The sequence below is a fragment of the Aphelocoma coerulescens genome, chromosome 4, assembly GCF_041296385.1.
Source record: "Aphelocoma coerulescens isolate FSJ_1873_10779 chromosome 4, UR_Acoe_1.0, whole genome shotgun sequence".
Taxonomy (NCBI): Eukaryota; Metazoa; Chordata; class Aves; order Passeriformes; family Corvidae; genus Aphelocoma; species Aphelocoma coerulescens.
Genome location: NC_091017.1, coordinates 17,085,195 through 17,107,983, shown reverse-complemented (window position 1 = coordinate 17,107,983; position 22,789 = coordinate 17,085,195). Strand labels below are relative to the sequence as shown.

The window sequence follows — 22,789 nt, the reverse complement described above, 5'->3', positions numbered from 1 at the left end:
AAGAGATACTCCGTGTTTTCTCTACTGTGCCAGGGTTGTAAACCTAAGTGTAAGGAAATAAACAAATGATCCCAAAGCTGGCAGAAGCTTGAACTATCATCTCACCATAATATACTGGTCTTATGCCCTGCATTATAAAGGCTACCCTCATTCTTTGTTTTCCTCTACTCTTTCCTTTCCTCTAGTCACCGTTCCTTTCAAAATCTGAGGTTTTTCACTTCAGCAGTGGGAAGGAATATTTAGAGACAGGCTGTGTTCCCTCTCCACCCTTACAGCTCTCCCTCTTTCCTGCAAAGTGGTGGAGCACAGCTGAGTTGTGAAGCAAGAAATGGATGAGCTTTGTCCAGCAATGCAAATCTCTCCTGGATATATGGGTTGCAAGAAGAAGGGAAAGGCTTGAAAACATGCAGTGGATTCTTATCTGGTGGCACTTCATGAGGACAGAAGGGTCCTGTTTGAGTCACCACAACCAAAAAAACACTGCAGAAGACTCAATACATCCTTATTCCTAACTAAGCAGTCTTACAGATCAGAGGTAGGTGAGACTGATTCAGTCAGAATCATCATCTTTTGTCACTTAATGCACTCAACTCAGTGGTATAGAATTTAGACACTTCTGTGCTCAGACAGATATCACCTGGATTCCACCCAAATCACCAGGTACATGTCTGGCCCATGCCTTGAAGCAGACAAGGGCATATATAATTGTAGAACACAACTTAAGACAGAGCTTTATCAAGACAGCTCAGTATCTTCTAGAGGAAGCTAGCCTTAAAAAAAAAAAAAATATATATATATATATATATAAACCCCAGCAAAAACAAATGTGCTGCTCTAACAAAACCAGAAGACTTTCTCTTGTCTTTCATTCTGGGCCATGTGGCAAGGAAAGAAAATCATCCCAGACTACACTGGTTTTGTAACTCCTGCTCCCCTGTTAGGAGATGATGGTCACTTGTACAACTGGATCTTATCTATTCGGATGAAATCTGCTGGCTTGGTCCCTTCTGCCATTACTGCACAAGTGTAACTTAAGTCACAGAACAAAGGAAGTATTTCTATTGTTCCTGATGATGGAATAGAAGCTGACTTCCAGGGTTGTGCCAGAGTTGTTCCAGGAGTATCATGGAACATTTAAATGCCATGAAACCCAGGAGAGTATCCTGTATGAGGGCAGCATGAGGGGCAAGCACTATGTGTATGGAACATAGTTCAGTTTCTGGGAAGCAGACCTTGAGTGTCCAACAATGGTCCCAAGTGGATATAGGAAGAGAAGTCTCTAGAGCACTAGAATGAGATCAGAGCAGGAAAGGGCAGGTATGAAGCTTTTTCTTCCATCCTCAATGCCACATGGCAGAGAGAGGGGACCTCCTGACATGCACTCGATGAGCCAAAGGAGTTTTAATAGAGCAGCTCAGAGCCAGTTCATATCCAGCGCCCAACCAAGTCCATCTCTTCTGGGCTGAGCTCCAGGGCCATCATCTGCCTGCAAACACACAGTATCAGCCTGGCACGAGATAAACACTGTGGGTGCACACGAGCATACCCTGGCAAACACTCATGTGGTAGGGTTACAACATTCTCTCTTCCAGACTATATATAAATTGCCTGGGATGCACAGTGGGACTTGATGTTTTGTACATCAGCTACCATACTGAGGGGGGTTAGAAAATAGCAGCAGCAGCAGAATAAAATCAACGAAGTGACATTTAAAAATCACTGCAAAGGAATGTTCTCAGTGCTGATGTCTTGTTTGTCTCCAGCTGCAGCTCAGGGCAGAGAGGCCATATAAAGCAGCACAGAAGGGAGGATGCTCAAGGAAGCTGTGGTTGTCTGGTCACTTTGTGGAGTTTTTAAAGACCAATCTTGATTTCTGATTTCAGCGCAAAAGGACATGTTGACTACACTCTTTTCTCAGGAATTGCACCACAGTATGAAATATTCCCAAGTTGCAAACAGCACAAGGGGAAAACTGTGTTACTTTTGCCACGTCTTATTTTGAAACCTCAGAGGTTTTGTAAGTGGGTTTGCAAAAGCACAATCCACTTCAACAGCTCACTGGAGCACTGGGACACAAGTAGGAGTAATCAGTCTGATTTCTTCTATCCTAGAGCCTTGAGAGAAAGTGCAATTTGCTAGAATTTTATAATAATTTTGTTTGGATATTAAAATATGCAAAGGCACTCAGAGAGCAAAGCCAGTAGTTCCAATTCTTGTATTGTACCTAAGTAAATCAGGATTAATTAAATTAAACTCCTGGGCTCATTTTTAAATACAAAATAAATGTGTTATTTCCCTCTGAAATTTCCATGCCACACTAGGGCAGAACAGAGGGAAATGGACTTGTTTTGATGCAAAAATTACTAAAAAAAAAGACAGGATAAGATTTGCTGACTAAAAATATCTACAGAAGAGAAAACATGGCACCTGATCCAAGGGGAAGTAATGAATGCATGGCTGATGTGGAGTGATAATGGAGTACACCCACAGAAATGATTGCAAAGTGAATCTTGAAATCAAAAAACCTTAATTCTGGTCCCAAGGATTTTGATTAAAACTCACTTGAAAAGAATGTCTAATGATTTGGTACTCATATTACTTCAATTAGTGGAAAGTGTAAGAAACAAAAGGAATAAAATACTTTTAATCTCAAAAAAGGAGAGCTTCCTGGGGTGTGAGGTTGAAGCGTACATGCTGGAAGCATGATAAAGCTTCCTCGTGAGGAGTAATGAGTTAGTGAACCTTTTTCAAGTACAACACTTTTCTTTTTGAAGCTAATATTTGCCTTGTAGTAACAGAGTTTCACAGTCACTACAAAGTGCTCGTTCGTTTCTGTTGCTGGGTGTAGCTACAGCCACAGTCAGGGCACTGAAATGAATAGGTGGCTTTCAGTTGCCTTTTAAAGTGTGATCTGTAATGATAAATGGGTTTTGGGGCTCTGGTTGGCACAGGGGATTGACAGAAGCCTGCTAGAGCTGCTTTTCCCTGGCAGTGCCATTTATAATTTAGCCTTCCCAGACTGAGAACAACTCTGATTTTACCCAAACCCAGCCAAGAGTTTGGAGCTGAAATTCCACGTGACCACACATGGTTGAATTACTATGGGTTCTGATCATCCCTTCTTTTTTCAACACTTTTTTTTCTGATAAAAATTAAAACCTCATATGAGAGTTCTAGGCAAAAGGTAGAAAGATGTTCTGCAAACATTTGTTACACTATTGCAAACCTATCTGGAAAACAATTCTGCTGGAGAATTTCAATGTATTTCATTCAGTCTATAAATACAGATAAAATCAGAGGAGTTAATCAAGAGCTTGCAGATACAAACTTATCACCTTTGCTACTGAAGGTACTGGCTACAGTTAAATCACCAATCCAAGCGATCCAATCCCTAGCCTTCTGGCAAAAGGGGGATTTGCCTTCATCAAATGTGGCTGCCCTAAACTGGGATACCATAGCAAAGGTACTTGCACACATAAGTTGGACCCATAATTTTAGCACCCAGCTGGCTGAAAGCTGTGAGTTGCTAAAATCTGTCCTAAAATACAAGTAATCAAATGACAATATTAATATAGTCCTAGAGAGACACAGGCAATGTGGAGTGTGTAGCTGCTTTCAGCATTTTTGAGGTATCATTTGGGGGACAAAATGACAAGTAATTCAGCATTGTGATGAGTGGCTATAAAACAGAGGGGGTGCAAAAAATCCCCAGCAGGACTATGAGGAGATGATGAATTCCTACTCATTTAGAATTTTGTGATAAATGTCCATAATCTACAGCAAAGTTCTCTGAAAAACTCATGCTATGAAAAACCAGAAAGGCAACAGCTACCTTAATTGAGATAAAGACAGATGTGAATTTGAACTTCCCACAGTTAATACTTGTATTGCTAAAGGTAGTGGTTATTAGCATGCTTCATTTTAACACTAATTTAAATGTTTACTTTGAATACTGCAGTCCTGAGATACAATCAGAATTTGTTTTTCTAATTCTACAGCTAGAATATACCCACTTTTACCAGTTAAGTGTGTTCCAGGACCTAAGCTTCAACTGAAAAATATTTCTAGTCCTTGTGGTTGCAAAGGTAGCTCTCAAAACATGAACATCCTACCTCTGAGAAAGTCTCAGCAGCAGAGACTTAGAGAAGAAGATGAACAAAATGGTAGTGCAAGAGTGAGAAGGTTTAGTGACTTTGTTTTTCAACAGAACTGTCCATGATGGCTGAAATATCCCTTACTTGAGTTAAAATAGCTAATTAGGGCTCAGTACTTTGTATGGAATCAATAATTTTTCATTTATTACACTTGCTTACATTGAATATAATCTATCCTTTTACTGTCAGCCCAAGTAAAGGGAGATCTGTGACTCAGCAGCCAGTTGTAGATTTGCGTATCCTGAATAATATTGTGTCCTGCATTTTGTATGTATACTTGCTATCAAAGCTCAGTTCAAAGACAAAGCTTTAACAGTATAGCTAGAAATATTACTATTTATATGCTAATTCTTCACAACTGTGCACATGAATCACTGTACTAATATTTGTTATGGAAATGCCTCCTTGGAAATGCTACTCAAAACCTCAGTCACTCACATCTTTCCAATGCATGCCTTTCTGCTGCCTTGAAGCACAGCCCACGTTTGCATGCTTGTCCTTTAAAATGTAATATGGAACAAATTATGTATGCACAGTGTTTTCTTCACACTCCTCAGAGTCTGGCACTGAATATTGCCATGAGTTACCCAATGGTACATTTACGATGACAGGAATCTACTTGCGTGCAGCATCAGAACTTGGCTCTGAGGTATTTCATTGTGAACCCTGAGTTATGTTTTGACTGCCTGGTTCTGGGACATGGCAATTGCAACCATTTATGACAGGCTTGAGTTAGATTGTCATTATTCAGTACTGCTGGCAGATTCACAGTAATTAAAAAATAAAACTCTTAACAATGCAAATTACTATTGCAACAGCACATGGTCAACATTTAAGTGTAAACTTTCAACTTCTGTGCTTCCATGGTAGCAGTTACTTCCCTGAGTCACATAGTGTTAAGCACACACTTTAGGTATGGAGAATTCAAGGTTACAATGGCTGTGTCTAAGACATTGTGATGTACTTGCTAGGTTACTGTTTGAATATTCTGATTATTTTGTATCTTCTCTTTAGCTCCTTGCTCAGAAGTGGCCTTTTGGAAACACAGAATTTGGACAGTTTCTTTGCAAATTCCTTCCCTTCATCCAGAAGGCATCGGTGGGAATCACAGTCCTTAACCTGTGTGCCCTTAGTGTGGACAGGTACAGTATGTTTTAGTCTCTTGACATTGTTCTTGCACGTGCAGTTTTCCTAAATCTGTGAGCACTCAGCATGGTCTTCTTAACAGGCAGATTACAATATAGATATAATTAAATTCTGGTCTTTTATATTCTGGCTATCACCAAGCACCACATTTGTGGGTCAAAGTATAATATTAAGTCCTTGGACTAATGAACTTTACATATTTTTTTCAAGGTATTTAAAAGCTCTAGTAAAGCATTATTTCAACTTCCTTTACCAGACAAAAATTTATTGGGATTTGAGTCAGTATTCAAACTTCCTTCTTTCATACGAACTCGTGTTTGTTTTGTATTTGTACAAGATCATAATATTTAGCCTTAAAAATTTGTTTTTTAACTCACTGCCTATGGACAATAAACAAGGGTTTATTTTGATAACTTTTAAAACTAACAGAGCTCTACTGAAAAACATTGGAAGCTGGAAACTTGCTTTGATAGTTTGAAAATTAATGCCTCTGCTATTTTTTCTTCATACATAAAATGCAATAGCAGATGAACACTTGAATTCTGTAAAAGTTGGTTTTATGTCTTGAGTTGATCATGTTCTACCCCAAAATATGAGTACCTCTGATATACAGAAAATACTGCTTAATAAAATGCACTATGTGTATTAGTACAGGGATGCAAAGAAGCTTTAAAATTAATCTTGATTTGGCTTTACAGAAGAAGTTAATGTACAAGCTTTGCAGTGGATAAGTCACTTAGTAGTATCCATACCTGAAATACAGTTCCTTACTGCATTAGTTCCTTACCTCATTAGCCAATGCCAGAAATAAACAAAAAAATGTAATACAGGCAACTGTTCTACTTCCATGTTTTGAGTCTGAGAACTACAAAAAGAATTCAATTTCTCAAACAATATCTGCCCACCATTAAATAAAATCCCATGGACCACTCTAAGGAATAAATCATAGATCAAGCACATGAAACAGACAGTTTGTTAGACAACTCCTGACAACCGCAGTTTCACTAGATGAAGTTCCACTGTTATACACATTTTTATAAATTGGAAGTAACTCGGCTGAAGCTACCTTTTTGTAGATGCATACATATTTTTACAAGGACTGATTTGCTAATCCTCACAACAACCAAATGTTGTTTCCATTTGAGTATAAAATCTTGTATGGGATCAGACTCAGACTATTTAATTTCCTCCCCTAGCTTAGACACTTTGCTGAGGACATATTCTTCATCATCTGGTGCTACTTTAGTAAGTGGCTGCAGAGGATGGGTGTTAGAAAACAGATGTATAGAGCCAGATTCTGATATTGGCTAAAAAGAACTGAATCTAGGTTCAATCACCATGAAAGCTCCAGGATGGGCACTGGAAGCTGCATTTTCACATTAATACAAAATTCCACATCAGCTAATGGTTGCTTTTTAGAATGGAAAATGAGTAAATATGAAATAGTGTGCTGTCACAGCTGGACTGTTTCTGGTCTATAGGCGAGTTAAATCTTGCTTAAAAAAGCTCCTGAAAACTATCTTGTTTATGACTATTTTGGGTGTCTATATATTGCATTCTATGACACAGAAAAAGAGGGAGTCAATTGTTACAGTGAACCCAGAAGCTTTACCCATAGTTTTGGTCATTGTTGACTCTCTGTCCCTGTTGCAGACTACAGCCTTAATTTAGAGCAGGATTTTTTTTTTTTTTTTGCTATCAGGATGGTTCCTTGTGCTAACTACATTCTGTTGTGAAACTCCCCTCATTACTACTGCCCCCGAGTGACTTGCCCTGACAGTGTACTAAGGTTTAACTGTGCGTGCCCAAGGAGAACAATGGCCACTCACATGTGGAGAGGGTTTTAAGAGGCTGACAGAAAGCCAGCCATTCACCCTTCCGAGGAAGCTCACATTTGCCTCAGATGCCCCTCAGGCATTTTTAAACTCTAGGTCATGATGGTGACGATAGTGTGACTCTTTTGCAAAACAGTCCCTGAGTGTGACTAAGAGGAAAGATATTTCCCTGCCTGAGTTTTTACTCTTGCTTATGTCTTGGCCATAATGATCTTGATTGAGAAAAGAGTTGAAGAAGAAAAGTGAAGATATGGATCTCATTTAATGTGTACACACCCTCTTCTTGACCCCTCTGCATAGCATAATGCATAGAACACTAATTCTAAGGTAGATATTTTTATGTGGACCAACTTCCAGTAAGTTTATGAGACAAGTTGAGATTTTGCCACTAAAATAAAACCCTAAGAGCTTCATTGTATTAAGACATTTGCATAAAATGAAGAACAGCTGTGGTCTCTATTAACAAAGCAGAACAGTTCAGTATCATCAACAGCAGGAACAGTTAGAAACTATCCTGGCACTCATCTTGAGAGTGATTGCTTCTTATGTGCTTGATCTTGTCTCTTATGTTTCCTGCACTGCTTTTCACTCTTACAAAGGGCTGATGATACTTGCACAACAGAAACATGTTATATTATGGGGCCATTTGAATGTCTAATTTTCCAATGCAGCTAAAAGGAATAGGAAAACAAAAGCACCTACTGATGTTTTCAGATCCAGACAAGATGTCCTTCTGAAATAAATGCTTTAAGCATGTTATAGCTAGGTAAGAGTGCAAAATAGTTAATCGTATGTATGTATACAAGTTGCCAGCACATACATGAGCAGTGAATAAGGAAAAGGGGAGAGAGAAGAGGAGCCACACCATTAAACAGAGAACAGGAAGTGACCTGGAAAAAAAAGTGAATAGTTTAGACAAGATTGGAGACAAGAGGGAAATAAACTGAAAAAAAGGAAAGTTAGACAAATCTCACACATATTTTAGAGTGAGGAATTAAATGCAATGCATTATGTATGTATTTTATATCAGCTCCCTGGCAGACATCCTGTGTTTTCCAAGTATGAGGGAAATAAACCCTGCAGTACTTTCTCACTCTTAATTATGGGAGGTTTGTGGCTAGACAAAGACCTTCTATATTACATAACTCACAGAACACCCACTTGAAAAATTATTACTACTAAAATTATTATTACTACCACTGTTTTTCAAACCACTCTTACAGCAGTGAGTAAAGAGACCAAGTAATTTCAGGTTAATAGGCATTCACCAAATTCTGATCCAATTACTGAACTTCCTATGTTTTAGCTGAAAATATTCATAAAATTATTCAGCCAATAATTCCTTATTTGAGTTATTTGAACTGTAAACTGGAAAAAAAAAATCAGTAAAATAGATACAGGACCCAAATCCTTACTGCTGTGCATAGTGATCCTCTCATGTGCAAAACAGATGTAACTCAAAAGAACAGGTACAAAAATGCAACAAAGGAAATAGCTGGATTCACAATTTGCAACCCATTGGTTGTCACTTATATAGTTACAGATGTAACACGAAACAAGCTTTACATTTGCTACTTGAAAAATATATACAGTGTACAAGCACCTGTTTGCTAAGAGCATCAGTCAGTCTAGGAGGGGTTAGGACCCTGTGCAGCTGACAGAAATGACTGTAAAATTGCCAGTCTGTAGAAAGTAAACTTTGCACTGATTGTTAAATTTCCAAAGTTCACAAATACGTGACCATTTGCGTGAAAGGTTAAGTTTCTATGAATATTCAATTTTGTGATGAAAGCCAAAATTTGATATTTGGCAAAATGAAATATGACAGGGTGACAAATCATTTAAAATTGATTTTAGATTTTAATATGAATATTTGTGAGAAGATATGATACTGGATATTTCTTTCTTAATTCTCTCAGAATAGTTTTATTTGTTTTGATGGTCTCAGAATTCTGATCTCAGAGACCTTCACCCCATGAGCAAACCTTTTGCACATTTTTTGAAGATAAGGACGCTTTTAGAAGACATTTTTATTTTTAATTTGCAAGTCCAAGTTGTAGTTTACTTTATTATGCTTGAAGTATTTATACACACATTTCTGTAGAAATGATGCCCTGAGAGCCTGTTTGTGACTCTGCTGTGCATGACACTGCTGTAGATATCAAGGCAAAGGTTTCCAGTCTGGTTTCTGCAGGAATGATGGCACACCAAGCTCTGACACCTTCCAGTGATGTTGGGTAACAATGCTTGCTGAAGTTTTTGTGAGGGGCTTAAGCCTGGATTTGCACTCAGGCATCGTCCTTCCTCTAACACTGAGGCTACAGGGGATGGAATTCCCAAGTCTTCCATCCAGTTAATAAGCACACTTCCAAACTAAAAAAGGGGTGTGATACAAGAAATCAGAAGAAATACTTCGTGTGTGAATCCCATATTACTGTATTCGTTAAAGGACGACTGAGAAACCTCTTAATAACTAAATTTTCCTGATCTCTGTAGCCTAGGTCCTGTAGCCCTCAACAAATGTTTTTCCCATCAGAAGCTCTTTATTCCTTCCATCTCAAATATTCAAAATCCAGTATTTCACTTCTTAATCTGACATTTTTTAAAGCAGATGAACTTTCTTGACTTTTTCTCTGCTCAACTAAAGAAGACTATTTCATCAGTGGATGCCATGATATATACCTGTAGCACTGTAATTCCAAATGGGAAGGTGCTATTATTTTAGGGAAGTAAAATAAGCAGTTCAGAAGCTGTTACATCATTAATGACAAAGAGCTCTCCAGCATGAATTTCAGATTATTACAAGATCAAAAAAGAAATTGGTTCTTTCCATTGATTCTGTTGTTACTAAATTGTTGGAAATGCTAAGTCGTTTACTGCAGTTATTGCAGGACAACTGTTACATCTGCTACTGAAATTTTAATTTATGGACTGGATTGCACTCTGTATTCTATGCCTATCAGTCTTCTCTGAATAATTTTACAACCTTCTGACCAGAGCTGATGGAAAGATTGAGGTCTCAAAGCTAATAAATTTCTACAAGCTCCTTGAAAACTGAGAGACCAGTAGAGTAGAAAGACCCTCACAGTTCATTGAACAGTGTAAACAGAACAAATGCATTTTCACTTCATCAAGAGTATTTTCCCAGTCTTTCATTGCCTGGAAGCTGATAGCTTCACTTTGGATATCACTGCTGCTACAGCTGAGGCAGTTGAAGGAGATGGATGCTTTGTACCTGTTAGAATGGTTGTGTGCCTGTAAGCTTTTTTCCCTCTGTTATATCAGTTATCTAGTGAAAGATACAGTCTGTCCTCACAAACCTTGCCTACTTTAATTAGAAATCATTAGTGCAGTCCACCTAGCAGAATTCCACACAGTCCCACAGCCAAGCAGAACAGGAGCAGCCTGCTCTCTGCTCTCCACCCCTGTCATGTCCTAGGTGACTTGACAGCAGGCAGAGGCCTTGGAATAGGCAGAAAAAACAAGTAATGTGAGTCTCAGATGTCAGCTTTAGGATCTTACTTGCCATATGACATTGAACCGTGATCTTTTAAGAAGGAAACTGAGGGCTGGAAACAATGCCTGTCTCTTTCAGGTACAGAGCAGTTGCGTCCTGGAGCCGTGTTCAGGGAATTGGAATCCCGATGATCACTGCTATTGAAATTTTCTCCATCTGGCTTCTGTCCTTCATACTGGCCATCCCAGAAGCAATTGGCTTTGCTGTGGTACCTTTCAGATACAAGGATGCAAGTTATGTTACCTGCATGCTCAAACCTACAAACGATTTCATGTTGGTAAGTAACATCCTGTCTCCTCTTTTTGGAACCCACAGTATATGGGTTAGACAATTAAGATACTGGATGATAATAGAATTTATTCATGCATTAAACTGCAAAATGTATTCTGATGTGTATTGGTGCAAAGAGGATCTTATGTTCACAGTGACTTGTTTCTGCTTTCAGCCAGAGAGATTAAATGGGGATTTACAGCATTTTCATTTCTTTGCTACTGAGGAGTCTTACTACAGACATCTGCAATTCAGGCCTGCTTAAAGTACAATCAAGAGATGTATCAGGGTAGCCAGAGCCTTGAAAGGTTTTGTGTTTCAAGGTGCAACACCTTGGAGCTTGTAAATGTCAAAACACATGCTTTACCATGATTAGTCATCCTTTTCCATGCAGTAGTGAGCTCTCTTGGCACACAAAGAAAAGGGTGGGGCCATGCTACACGCATTAAAGTCAAATAAAAAATAATCCTGTAGTTTACAAGAAATCATCACTACAAAGCTGACAGACACACACCTCCAGCTAGGTGCTTGTGCAGTGTTAGCTGTCATTAGCTACAGCAGCTCCAGAACAAGAGGAGTGCCTGAGACACACGAGGCTGCTTTGGCACGTTTCCTACCCCTCATCCTCTGTGCTCCAGCAGATTAAGAGGCGCCAATACCCACATCAGCTTCTGCAAAGCAGCTCAGGTGAGAGGTCACTACAGAATCAATACATTACTGCATAGGGGCATAGTGGTTTTCCACCTGGACTTACAATGAGGAAATGCCTTAATTTTTTAATTTGTGAATCCAGAGAAAGGCCAGGGACCATTCATCCAGTAATGAAAAAGGAAGAGTAATATTCTGATTTGTTGCAGAGAAGGCAGATAGCACAAGGTCTTAAGTCTTGAGAAAACTCAGTATTTTTTTCTGGACTAGATTTTTTCATAATAGAGTAAGTTTCTCATTTTTGAATGTCTGGCGCTTCTGCTTTTATTGGACCAGAGCATGCCTTGGCCTAGAACTGGGAAGGATAGGGTAAAGTGGAGCTAGGAATTTTAGAAAATAAAAAGTGCCCAGGATTAGTTTTTCAGAGCAATGTCCCTGACTTTGGTAGGGTTACACAGACTGTAGGGATGGTAGAAAGAGCAAGAGATAATTGAAAGAGAAGACAAAAGGAATTCCCAAATGGAAAGAATTAATGCAGGTAAAGATGGATTGGAATTTCTCAGAGCTTATTATATTTTTATTTCTAAACTCCACAGTCTATATGACTGTACATACTGTAGTTAGAAGACTGTGATTTATGAATTACACACTGCAGCAAATTTCCCTTCTCTAATGGCTGTTTTTCTCCACAAATTGCCTGGACACTCTTCACTTCCTCTCTCCCTAAGAAAAAGAATAGTCTTCTCTTCCCTCTTCTCAAAAACACTATAGTTCAAGTCTTCCACAGGCATGCTAACTTTAATGATTATTGTTCTGTTCTTAATGTACCAAGTAGAATAGCTTGGTTTGTTTTCCTAGCATTTCCTTAGTATCTCTTACTTGCTCAGTATAATTCAGAAGTGCCAATCTCCCCAGTCCCACAGCAGTCTGATTTTTAAGGAAACAAACCAGCAATTATGTCCAAGCTGAGAGTAAATGCTGGATGTGTCAGTCAAAATGGAGAGCTTTGCATTTCAATGTGTTGCAAGCATGTACAAACATGAGATTAAAGTGGAAAGACCATTTTAACCTTAGCTATAGTATTTACTACCACAAACATCACAATAAACAATTTCTAAACTTCAGGAAGGATTTATTATTAACTTCTGTTTTTAATAGAAGCTTTATTCATGTTTAAAACTATCTTTGAAAGATTTAAAAGATTCATGCTAGACCATGATTCCCAAGAGGCTGAGTGCACTAGGAAATTTGTTTAAAATGCACATTTCCTGTAGAAAACCAGTTCCATGTGCGCTTTCAAGAAAAACAAAAGAATGTCTACTTCTCTTCAATCAACCCATTTTTGTGCTTTGATGTAAGCTTTGTGAAACTCAGATCCCTCAATTAATCATTTACAGACATTTTTGAGTAGGTTTTATAACTCCACGAGGCCAGGTCCTCCTCCAGACGTAATGTATTGGTCAGGGCTGTGACACAGACCTTTCGTGTGTTTTCTTGACCAACAGGCAGTGCTCATGAAAGCTGGAACACTGATAGGACACAACGTTTTCCTTGTAAACATGGCATGGATTCAGCAGTACACATTTTGAACTGTCCAGCCAATGTGATTCTAGCCTGACTTGGAGGAATTTGCCATGCAAAAGATAATTGTCTCCATGTATTTGTAATCCTTTTCTCTGCAGAAGGAGCAGTAATTACATTTGCCCTCAGTACAAACTCCCCAAATACGAGGCATATTGTTTTCCGGTTTTCTGCTGGCAAAAGCTCTGCTCCCCGTGGGGGAAATTCTGCCCCCAAGGAAAGTGCAACTATGCAGGAGACTGTAGCCCCTCCTCAGGGAAGAGGCTAATGAGGAGGAGGAAACAAGTTAATCAACACAACACAGTGTCCCAGAATGAGGTGGGATTGTGGCCTAGAAACCGGCAGCATAATCTAAACTAGAAAATTCTATATGCAGCTGTATTGGGGCAGAGGGAAAAAATCAAAACCTTTTTCTTAGTAAATCAACTTTCTAATGTAACTAAAGTAGATTTTTAAAGTAACATTATTAAACATCACTATATGAATTGTATCAACTTTTCTTCATCTTTCGAAAGTTTAGAGCTGTTTGGTTTTAAGTGTAAACACGATGTCAAAAGTTTGACTTTTTCAAACAGGATTCATAAAATCCTCAGGCATAAGAATTTTGACATTTGGTGTGGGAACTGTGATGTTACAAGAGCACATCTGCTAGGAACAAACAAGCTGGGGGAAAGAGTGACACATCCCTTTTATACTAATAACCTAGACACAGGAAGTATTTAAAATGCCATATTTCAGTGCATACTTTTGGCTGAGCATAAAAGTTAAAAAACAAGATACAGTATTTTCTGAACTCTGAAAACACTATCCTCTACAGAGAAGAACAATTTTAAATGTTTGGTCAAATGTAGTATTTCCCACAATACATAAATGCTTACAGCACTGCTTACATCACAGCTAATACTTTAAATTACACAGAGCAAAGTACTGCTATTCTATCAATATCTCAGTGTCCTGTCACAAAAAGCAAATGGTGTGAATGGCAGTCAAAGGGTTAAAAGTAACTGTACCACTGGAAGCCATCCCTAAGCTTTGCACATATCAGACAAACACTTATGAAGTGGCTCCTATCTGCCCAGTGCATAAGCAAACCAACTGCCAACCTTTTCACTGATAACAAAAGGTGATTAAACTTACAAGACATTTTGAATTTTCCTTTTTTGGAATCAGGACAGAAGCTGTAGAGGTAAATGGCATTTCCTGAGACAGGCTTTTAGTAAGATTTGTTATCTCAGACTGACACTGTCTACATTTTGGCATGTCTTTTTCATGCAACTGTATTCCAGTTTTCATGAATGAGTATAAATTTTCAGAAAGTATTACCAAAAAAAAATTAATTCCAACCCAAGGCAGATTGTAACAAAGGTACAAGCAGGCTATCTGTAAGGTAAAATAAATGTTTACACTGCCACAATCCCTATTTTGATGTTGGTCAAAAAGAGACCAACAATAAGCAAACAGACAGATACCAGTGTACCGTCATGCTTATCCAAGACCTTTCTGTGGTATTTTGCATCAAATCATAAGAACATATCTGCTCTTTTCTTTCCCTTATCTACAGTTTTACAAAGATGCAAAGGATTGGTGGCTGTTTGGTTTCTATTTCTGCATGCCACTAGCATGTACTGCCATCTTTTATACGCTAATGACTTGTGAAATGTTGAACAGAAGAAACAGCAACTTGAGAATTGCTCTCAGTGAACACCTGAAGCAGGTAAATATATTAGAAACACCAATGTGTGAAAATATTGTTCTTCTCCCTGTGGGTTACATGAGAAATATTTCAAAGTGTACTTAAATACAGTAAGCTACAGAAGTAGAAAGTGAGGATGTGGGTTATTTATGATGTTAAGGCATTCATTTAAACCTGGAACAAAAGACTAAATCATAGTATAAGGAGGCATTGAAGACTGTGCTCAGGAAGTGAACCCTTTTCTTTCTTATGTTTGACAGTTGTGCTCTCCTGCTCTTTAACCTCAAATCTCTACTGGCTAAGTGCTTTGAAATTAAACTACAAAGATTTGCCAAAAAAGTGTTTCTTTTTCTGTATAAAGATATGACTCCATGGATCCTCCCTCCTTTTGGCGCTCTTTGATATGTAACTGTAGTTTCATATAAAATGCAATTGTAGAATAACCTAGTTTAGAAAAGAGTGGATTTTGTTTCTCAGGGTTATTGCACTGTTGCAGTACCACTGCTGTAGCTGCTTTGAAAAGAGCAACAGGAGAACAGAACAAACAAATGATCACAGAACAAAGTCGCTCACAGAACCGTCAGGTCTCACTTTGCTGGTTTGGCAGCTCTCTCTGATGTTTAACGCTTAACTGAAATTTTAAAAACAATCTGGAGCTTTTCCCCTGTGTTAACATCAGCCCTTCAAATTCCACTCTTTCAACTTCCATATTCACAGATGTGAATCCCTAAAGCAGTCCTCTCTGCATCAGAGTCAGTTCTGTCAGAGATTTCTCCTCTGCTGGTTCATTCCAGATCAGGGTCGACTGGAGAATCCTCCCGTTGTGCAGATTCTCCACTTTTTCCCCTCATCAGATCCTGGGAGTGCAACACAGTGTGTCCTAGGGCCACACACAAGCTACTCCACCCACTAGAACTAGAATGGTATGTACTAGGAGATGGGGGAATCCACCCTTTCCCATCCTGAAGTGCAGTGACCACCAAGCTTCTCAGACTGGCTGCTGCAGGATGACTTTATGCCACAATTTACAAATGCTTGCCTTTTTAACTTCCTTCCTTCCTTCCTTCCTTCCTTCCTTCCTTCCTTCCTTCCTTCCTTCCTTCCTTCCGAATTCCGAATTCCGAATTCCGAATTCCCTATCTCCTTGTCCACATTAATGTCTAATTCACAATTCTTTTCATATTTTGATAAAAGTTGCTATTATAAAAAAGAGGAAACTCTAATAGTCATATTCAAAGCCTAACAAGACTGTAATCACTCATCTGGCTTCAAGTTCTTTACTGACAGAGCTTTGAAGTGCTTGTCACTGTTATATTACAGTGGTATCCTTATCCCTTCATATGCTTCTCTTTATCAAACCCATGCCTACCAAACACTGCTGGTATGCATTGTCAAAAATCCACTAAAACATCTGTAACTCTCTAGAGCCACATAAAAGACCCATTAAATTGAAATTATTTCCTAAGTATTACAAGATTAATCTGTAATACCGACATTTCTAAAATGAGAACATCAAGATCTCATAGTAAGGATCACACAGCAAAATCAATACACTGTGCAGTATCTCTCTGTATAACAATATATCAAAGAGAATCCTACAATATTCTAGCAATGACCTGCGTGCTCCAGCCTCAGTGATGAGCAGGTTCTGTTGAGGATGGCCAGGATCAAGAACGTGACAAACCCCATAAAAAAGAGTAGTACATTGGGTAGCCTGGAAGCTTCACTTTGGGAATCCTTTCATAATTTATCTATATTACTGACTTTGCTGCCAACATTACTAATGACAGTCACCTGCTAGTATGAATTAGGCACTCAGTATATACTCTTATCTCTTATTTTTTCTAGCGCCGAGAAGTTGCCAAGACAGTTTTCTGTTTAGTCGTGATTTTTGCTCTTTGCTGGTTCCCTCTCCATCTGAGCCGGATTTTGAAGAAAATGGTATACAATGAAAAAGACCCCAGCAGATGTGAACTGCTCAGGTACTTCATTTTCTATGCCAATAGTTTGTACTGAAAAAATATAATGCTGCATGCTTAGAATTTATATGAGGAATGTCACTGTGCAATGCAACTGTGGTGTTTATTAATTTTAAGCTGCACCCATTTTCAGCAGTTTCAGTTTTAATGGGGTAGCATATTCTCAATAAATGTTGTCTGTCACCACTTCAATCACTTTGCTCTGGATTTTTTGAACATCTGTGAGACAGCTTATTATAGACATGGCATGGTACAAGATTAGATTGAGGGAGCTAGGTGAGAGAGAATTAGTTTGTGTTACAGAAGAGGCTGTAACCACAAGGAACACGGAGGCTTCTGTAGCATATGAACTGCTTAAATGTTTTTCTTCCTCTTACCTAGTTTCTTGCTGCCCTTGGATTACATCAGCATCAACCTGGCAACCATGAACTCTTGTATAAACCCCATAGCTCTATATTTTGTGAGCAAGAAGTTTAAAAACTGTTTCCAGGTAAGCTTCTCCTGATAAGATTTTATGTCCAGTTAACTAACTGTATTGAACCACTTGGCTGTTATCTACTTTTAACAGCTGGGAGAAGAGCCATGCAAAGGAATGAAAGATTATAAATGGTCTGGTTTAGCAGCTAGCAGCTCACATAGCACACATACCAAGCTGAAAGTGAAACTATCCACTTTATCTGAAATACTAAACCAATAAATAAGTTTGACACAGTCCTCGTATATGTAAACTGAGATAGACATGCTCTTGTAAATACTATTTATCTGCATGTGACATGCACATGAAAAAGAATTTGGTTGATAACAATTTTCCACTCTTGATGACACTAAGCTGCCTGCATTAAACAATCTCATTAATGACAAAAATTTTCAGGCTTGGATACCAAATCAGGCGCCTTGAGTTGACTCTGGCAATTAAATATGCATTATGACTTCTACCTGCATTTTCCAGTTCCTACACATGCAAACATATTTAAATGCTAAAATAATTTATTTGTGACAATGTGCCTCTGCAAGTCCCTGTCCACCTATTAAAGGCAACATGGGAAAAAAAAAATGAGAGTAAGGAAAGTAATGAAATGGAAAGGGAAGACTGAAATAGCTTTATCCACAATGAAAAACAAAAGATAACAGGACTGTACCACTAAACTTTAAGTCTGATAATAGGCAGAAGACAAGCTACTGAAAAAAATGTAAAGAATTATTAGACTAGGGAATACCTGTTTGTCTGTAGCCTGCTCAGATTTACAAACTATTTTAAGGGAGCATTTTCACATGGTAAATAGGAAGTCAGCTTCTATTCCTAACTGTGCAAAATGTTACACCTCAGTATGTTCACTGAACCTTCTCCAAAAAATTTTGTCTTCTTCTAAGATTTGAGAAGAGAGCTAAGTCACAGGCTGGGGAACTTTTCTTCTTTTCTCTTCCATGCTAAGCAGCATGCTGATCCCAAAGTTTTTGAACAGTGATAAAGAGGGTGAAAAAACAATCAACCCAGCACCTAACAACATGTACTGAATTTTGTCAGTTCTCAATCTATTTACCTTAGTCAAAAAATTTTCCCTTTTCATACTGTGAAAGTTTTTCTTCAATAAGAGGCACAGGCTGGGCCTAATTTGCTGCATTTGTGGTGTTCAATCACAACAACCATTTATGTCCTAGGATAAAAATTTCCCTGAGTATAGCTACGACTCTATTCAGCTAGAATTATCTGTCATTTCTGAATGAAAAATATGGCTGGCAGTCTGCACAGAACTGAGAGATTTGTGTTAACTTTTTATTTATTTATTTATTTATTATTTTTTATTTCTTTCCAGTCATGTCTTTGCTGTTGCTGCTCCCAGTCTAAGAGTCTGGTGACTTCGGTGCCCATGAATGGAACAAGCATTCAGTGGAAAAATCAAGAACTAAACAATCACAATACAGATCGAAGCAGCCATAAAGACAGCATAAACTGAAAATTAAGGACTCTCACACCATTTCAGAATGAAAGAGGAAAAGTCACTACCAAGCTATGACAACAGGAATCCCAGTGACTCTTCCATAACGAATTCAGACATGTGCACACATTGTACCTAATTCTAGAGGTGACTGAGTAGGTGGAGTGAGTGTAACTGTGATGTTCTGTGAACTGAGATCCACTGGATGGTAATTCTGCCTCTGAAAAGGATATTGATGTGATTATGACACCAAAAACTGGCTTGAACTACACAGGTGGTTTTGCTCTTCTGAAGCAGGCAGGAACTGTCCAGTGTCTGTGACCGGTACAATGCAATCTTTTTGCCTGATTGTCACCGAGAATTAATCACTCTGGAACTTTTGAGAAGATATCTGTGACTATATTTTCTCTCTCCCCATTTGTCTTTTAAGTTCTATTTCTGTGGTGGATATAGTCCACATACCAGTTTGTTTTGCATGTTGTTGTTGTTGCTGTTTTTCAGGTTTATGTTGGGAAATGTTTTAGTCCACACCAGCATTTTACTTACTTATGTTACAATGGATCGGGACATTAGCTGGGCAGTTCACATTTGTAGCACTTCAGTATTCAGATATAGGAAGAGACCATTTAAAAAGCATCAACAGTTGGCACTTAAGCACAGATTAATACCAAAAAAAGAGGTATTAATAATACAGTACTATACTGTGTTATTTATTCTAATGTTCTGTACAAAATAAACATCATCTATATCAGCGAAAAGAATAGAAGATGCTCACAGATGGGCACCTTACAATGTGTTTTTATTAACCTGACATGTTAATTCTTGAACTATATGAACCTTTTCATCTATTTAGTCTGTAGTTGCAGTAAATCTAAGTTGAAATGAGGGTCAGTGGAACATAGTGAAACATTATTAAAGCTGTCCGCAGCATTCTGAGAATATGGTTATTGTCAGAGCAGCTATGCACAACTCTTATTTTCACATTGTGAACATGAGGTTATAGTCAGAGTGAGCATAGAAATGTGGAAGTCCATAACAGCTGGATGTGCAGAAGGATATTTTGTGCCTTATTCCTTACAGAGCTCTCTCTCTTACACAACATTCAAAGATTTTAATGGGGTTCAGTAGGTTATCAGCACTGTTAACCATACAAATGCTATTAACAATATATATAAACTATTGCTTGCATATATGTAAACTGATGATTTCCTTATTATTTCCATCCATTAAGGCTACATCCAAGAGATTCCCTGTTTACCTAAAAAAATTTTTAATAGGTAGTCTTTCATTAGATAGTGGAACTCAATAGTGTGGTGTCATATATAATATGTCTCATGCACAAATCTGTTAGGCAATTTATAGCATCTTTTGTGCTAGGCTAAGAAGCAGTAATCAAAATCCCACAAATTTTTAAACATCCATTTCATTTTCAGTGAAAGATGTAATCCTGCATAGTTTTATTTAAGAGGTCAAAATGCTAGTGCCTACAGTGACTTCTGCTGCACAAGTTTCCCCAATGTTTACATTCACACAGATCTTATGAAGTATATTTAAAAAAAAGGTTCTTTAAATTGATTTGCGTATTTTTTGTGTGCTTTTGTCTCTGTGACATATATGCGTGTATAAATACATATAAATTTATGTTCATATGTTATAAACCTAAATACAGTCTTCTGACAGTGCTCTGTGGTAGTGCCTAAGAGCATGGTATGGAATGAGACTTGGCTGAATTTTACTTAAAACATTTCACCCTCAAACTGTATCAGAAATCATAGTAAATGAATGACAATGCTCTCCTTCGAGAAGATTGAGTTACTGAGTCTCTTTACATCCTGAAACCTTCCCTGCTGCTTTCACAGAATGCATTGAGGAGATGGTAAAGGCAAACAGAAAACAGACATGAGGAATGGATTTATAATGGATTTGAAAATTGCTCCTTCTTTATTTCAAGACAGGAGAAAGCTTTGTGTGCATTCCTCTTTTCTGTTATTTAGCTGGCAGTTAGATGAACCAAAAAATGTCATACACCTGCAAACCAGTAATGTGATTGCTCAGAGACAATATTTCTACCTGTCTACAAAAGACAGTGAGGAATAGAGACAATCTAGGTCAGTTTAGGGTTCTTAACTTCTACCAAAAAAGTGCCATCTATCTGCAAAAGTTTCAGACTGTGAAATAGGTCACTTTTATGCTTTACAAGCACTGATGCAAACCAAGAATCATGAAAATTTGAAAGTTTTCCTTCCGGCACTGACATTTCCAACATCTATTGCTTTCAACCCAAGAGTTGGCTGTTATGTGGCAGACATACACGAACCTGCACACACAAAGCATCCTTTAAACCACTTCAGCTTATTCAGCTTAGATGGAAAAACTATCCTCCTACTCCTCATAATGCTGACTGACCTTAGCAGCATTAAAAAATACAAAACATTTTAACTAATGAAAAGAAGAGGGTAAATTGTCTAACAGAAGTGAGAGGTACTTTTTAGAATCCTTTAGAATTATTTTTGTGAGCTTACTTAGGGATCAGAGCCTGCCAAAATGAATTGGTGATCCTCATTCCATTTCTCCAGCCTGTGCAAGGACAGAGAGAGTCTAAATAACAGTGACAAGTTAAGTCCTGGGAGGTCTCATACTCTTTTTTGGCACGTTTGCTTTCTTGTATTTTTACTGGTGGCTGCTGCTCCCACTCACAAATCAATTGTAAGGACAAAGGGTGTTGTGATGTGGCAGCTACAGTGAGGGGGGAAAATGTTTCTGAAAAACTTACTAAGGTACTTTTTTAATTCTCTTCTCTTCTTCCCATTGAGAATGGTAAATATTCCTCCTGGTACAGTATCTGTCGTTAATTCTGAAAAAGCTGTCTTTCAAAAAGAACCAGCAAAAGTATTCCACAATTCTGGTGTCACACAGAAGCTGCTTTCTCTTTTGCATTAGAACAACTTTCCATAACAAGTATCCTTCTATCCCACTCTTATGTTATAGATTGTTTTATGCCTGCTGTTTGCATTCCTCTCAACTGAACCAAACATAGATTTTCTCTGCAGCCAACAGGATCTCTATTCCACAAGTTTCAGATTAACTTCATAAACTTTTTGTAGTTTTGTTGTTCATTGTAATCAAAATCCATTTAACTGTCACATTCATCTTTTTTTGTGGACTTCAGAATTCCCAACTCTTGTCAGTCCACTCAGTGTCAAATTTCATTGACAGTCTCACATCTTAACTTCAAACACTTTGCAGAGTTTTCTTTAGTTTTAGAATGTAGCTGTTCTCCTTGTTCTCAACATGCATTTTTTCAAACTACCTCACTAAATATTTCCTCTTTGGTATATTTTATACTTATTTGCTTCAAGGAGACAGCATACATGGGTTTTCAGTTATATCTATGTCTGTATTTATTTACATACCAAACTCTGTGCTTCAGACCTGACCTAGCCAGCTCCTGTGCATTAAAAATGTGCTTATACAGTTCATCATAAATCTCACCTGACAAAACCATTAGCTTGGTTCTGAGAAAAGATACTTATGTAACCCTCAGATCTGAATATGTTTATTTTTGCTTTTAATACAGTCAGTTTCAGGTGTTTACCTGTCTGTCTCTCCATCCTTCCAAACCAACTATCAACCCCCTGTCCAATTTCAATGAATTTTACAGAACAGAGTGATCATCATTATGAAGCTACAGAGAATTTCACCAGAACTGCAGGATGGCAGGAAGAACAAAATTCTACTCATGCTCTATGCAGGAAATTTCTGAAATGTAGTTTGTGCATACTCAATAAATTCACTTGATAGAAAGATGTTATAAACATTACAGATGCAGAAAAAGCCTTGCTCAGAGCATGCAACTTGTTAGACATCTGAGAATCAAACCACAACCCGCAAATTCTTGGAAGCCAGTATTTATAAGTTCCCTTGCTTGTGGAATTACTTGCTGCTTTTTTCCTTTTTTCCTGCCTCTCTTTCATAATTTACATATTTACTGCAATCTTGTTACGATATAATTTGATTCTGTGAAGCCTT

General features: G+C 38.0%; 1 protein-coding gene across 2 annotated transcripts in view; it reads left to right on the top strand.

Annotated features, from left to right (window-relative positions):
* Positions 1 to 20,565, top strand: part of EDNRA (endothelin receptor type A) — a 30,439-nt gene extending 9,874 nt beyond the window's left edge. For both annotated transcript variants that reach the window (XM_069012843.1, XM_069012841.1), the window contains exons 3-8: positions 5,169 to 5,296; positions 10,731 to 10,929; positions 14,713 to 14,865; positions 16,693 to 16,826; positions 17,205 to 17,313; positions 18,638 to 20,565. In XM_069012843.1, coding sequence (XP_068868944.1) covers positions 5,169 to 5,296; positions 10,731 to 10,929; positions 14,713 to 14,865; positions 16,693 to 16,826; positions 17,205 to 17,313; positions 18,638 to 18,778 — 864 coding nt within the window. In that variant the 3' untranslated portion in view covers positions 18,779 to 20,565. The remainder of the gene's footprint in view (positions 1 to 5,168; positions 5,297 to 10,730; positions 10,930 to 14,712; positions 14,866 to 16,692; positions 16,827 to 17,204; positions 17,314 to 18,637) is intronic.
* Positions 20,566 to 22,789: the final 2,224 nt, after the last annotated feature.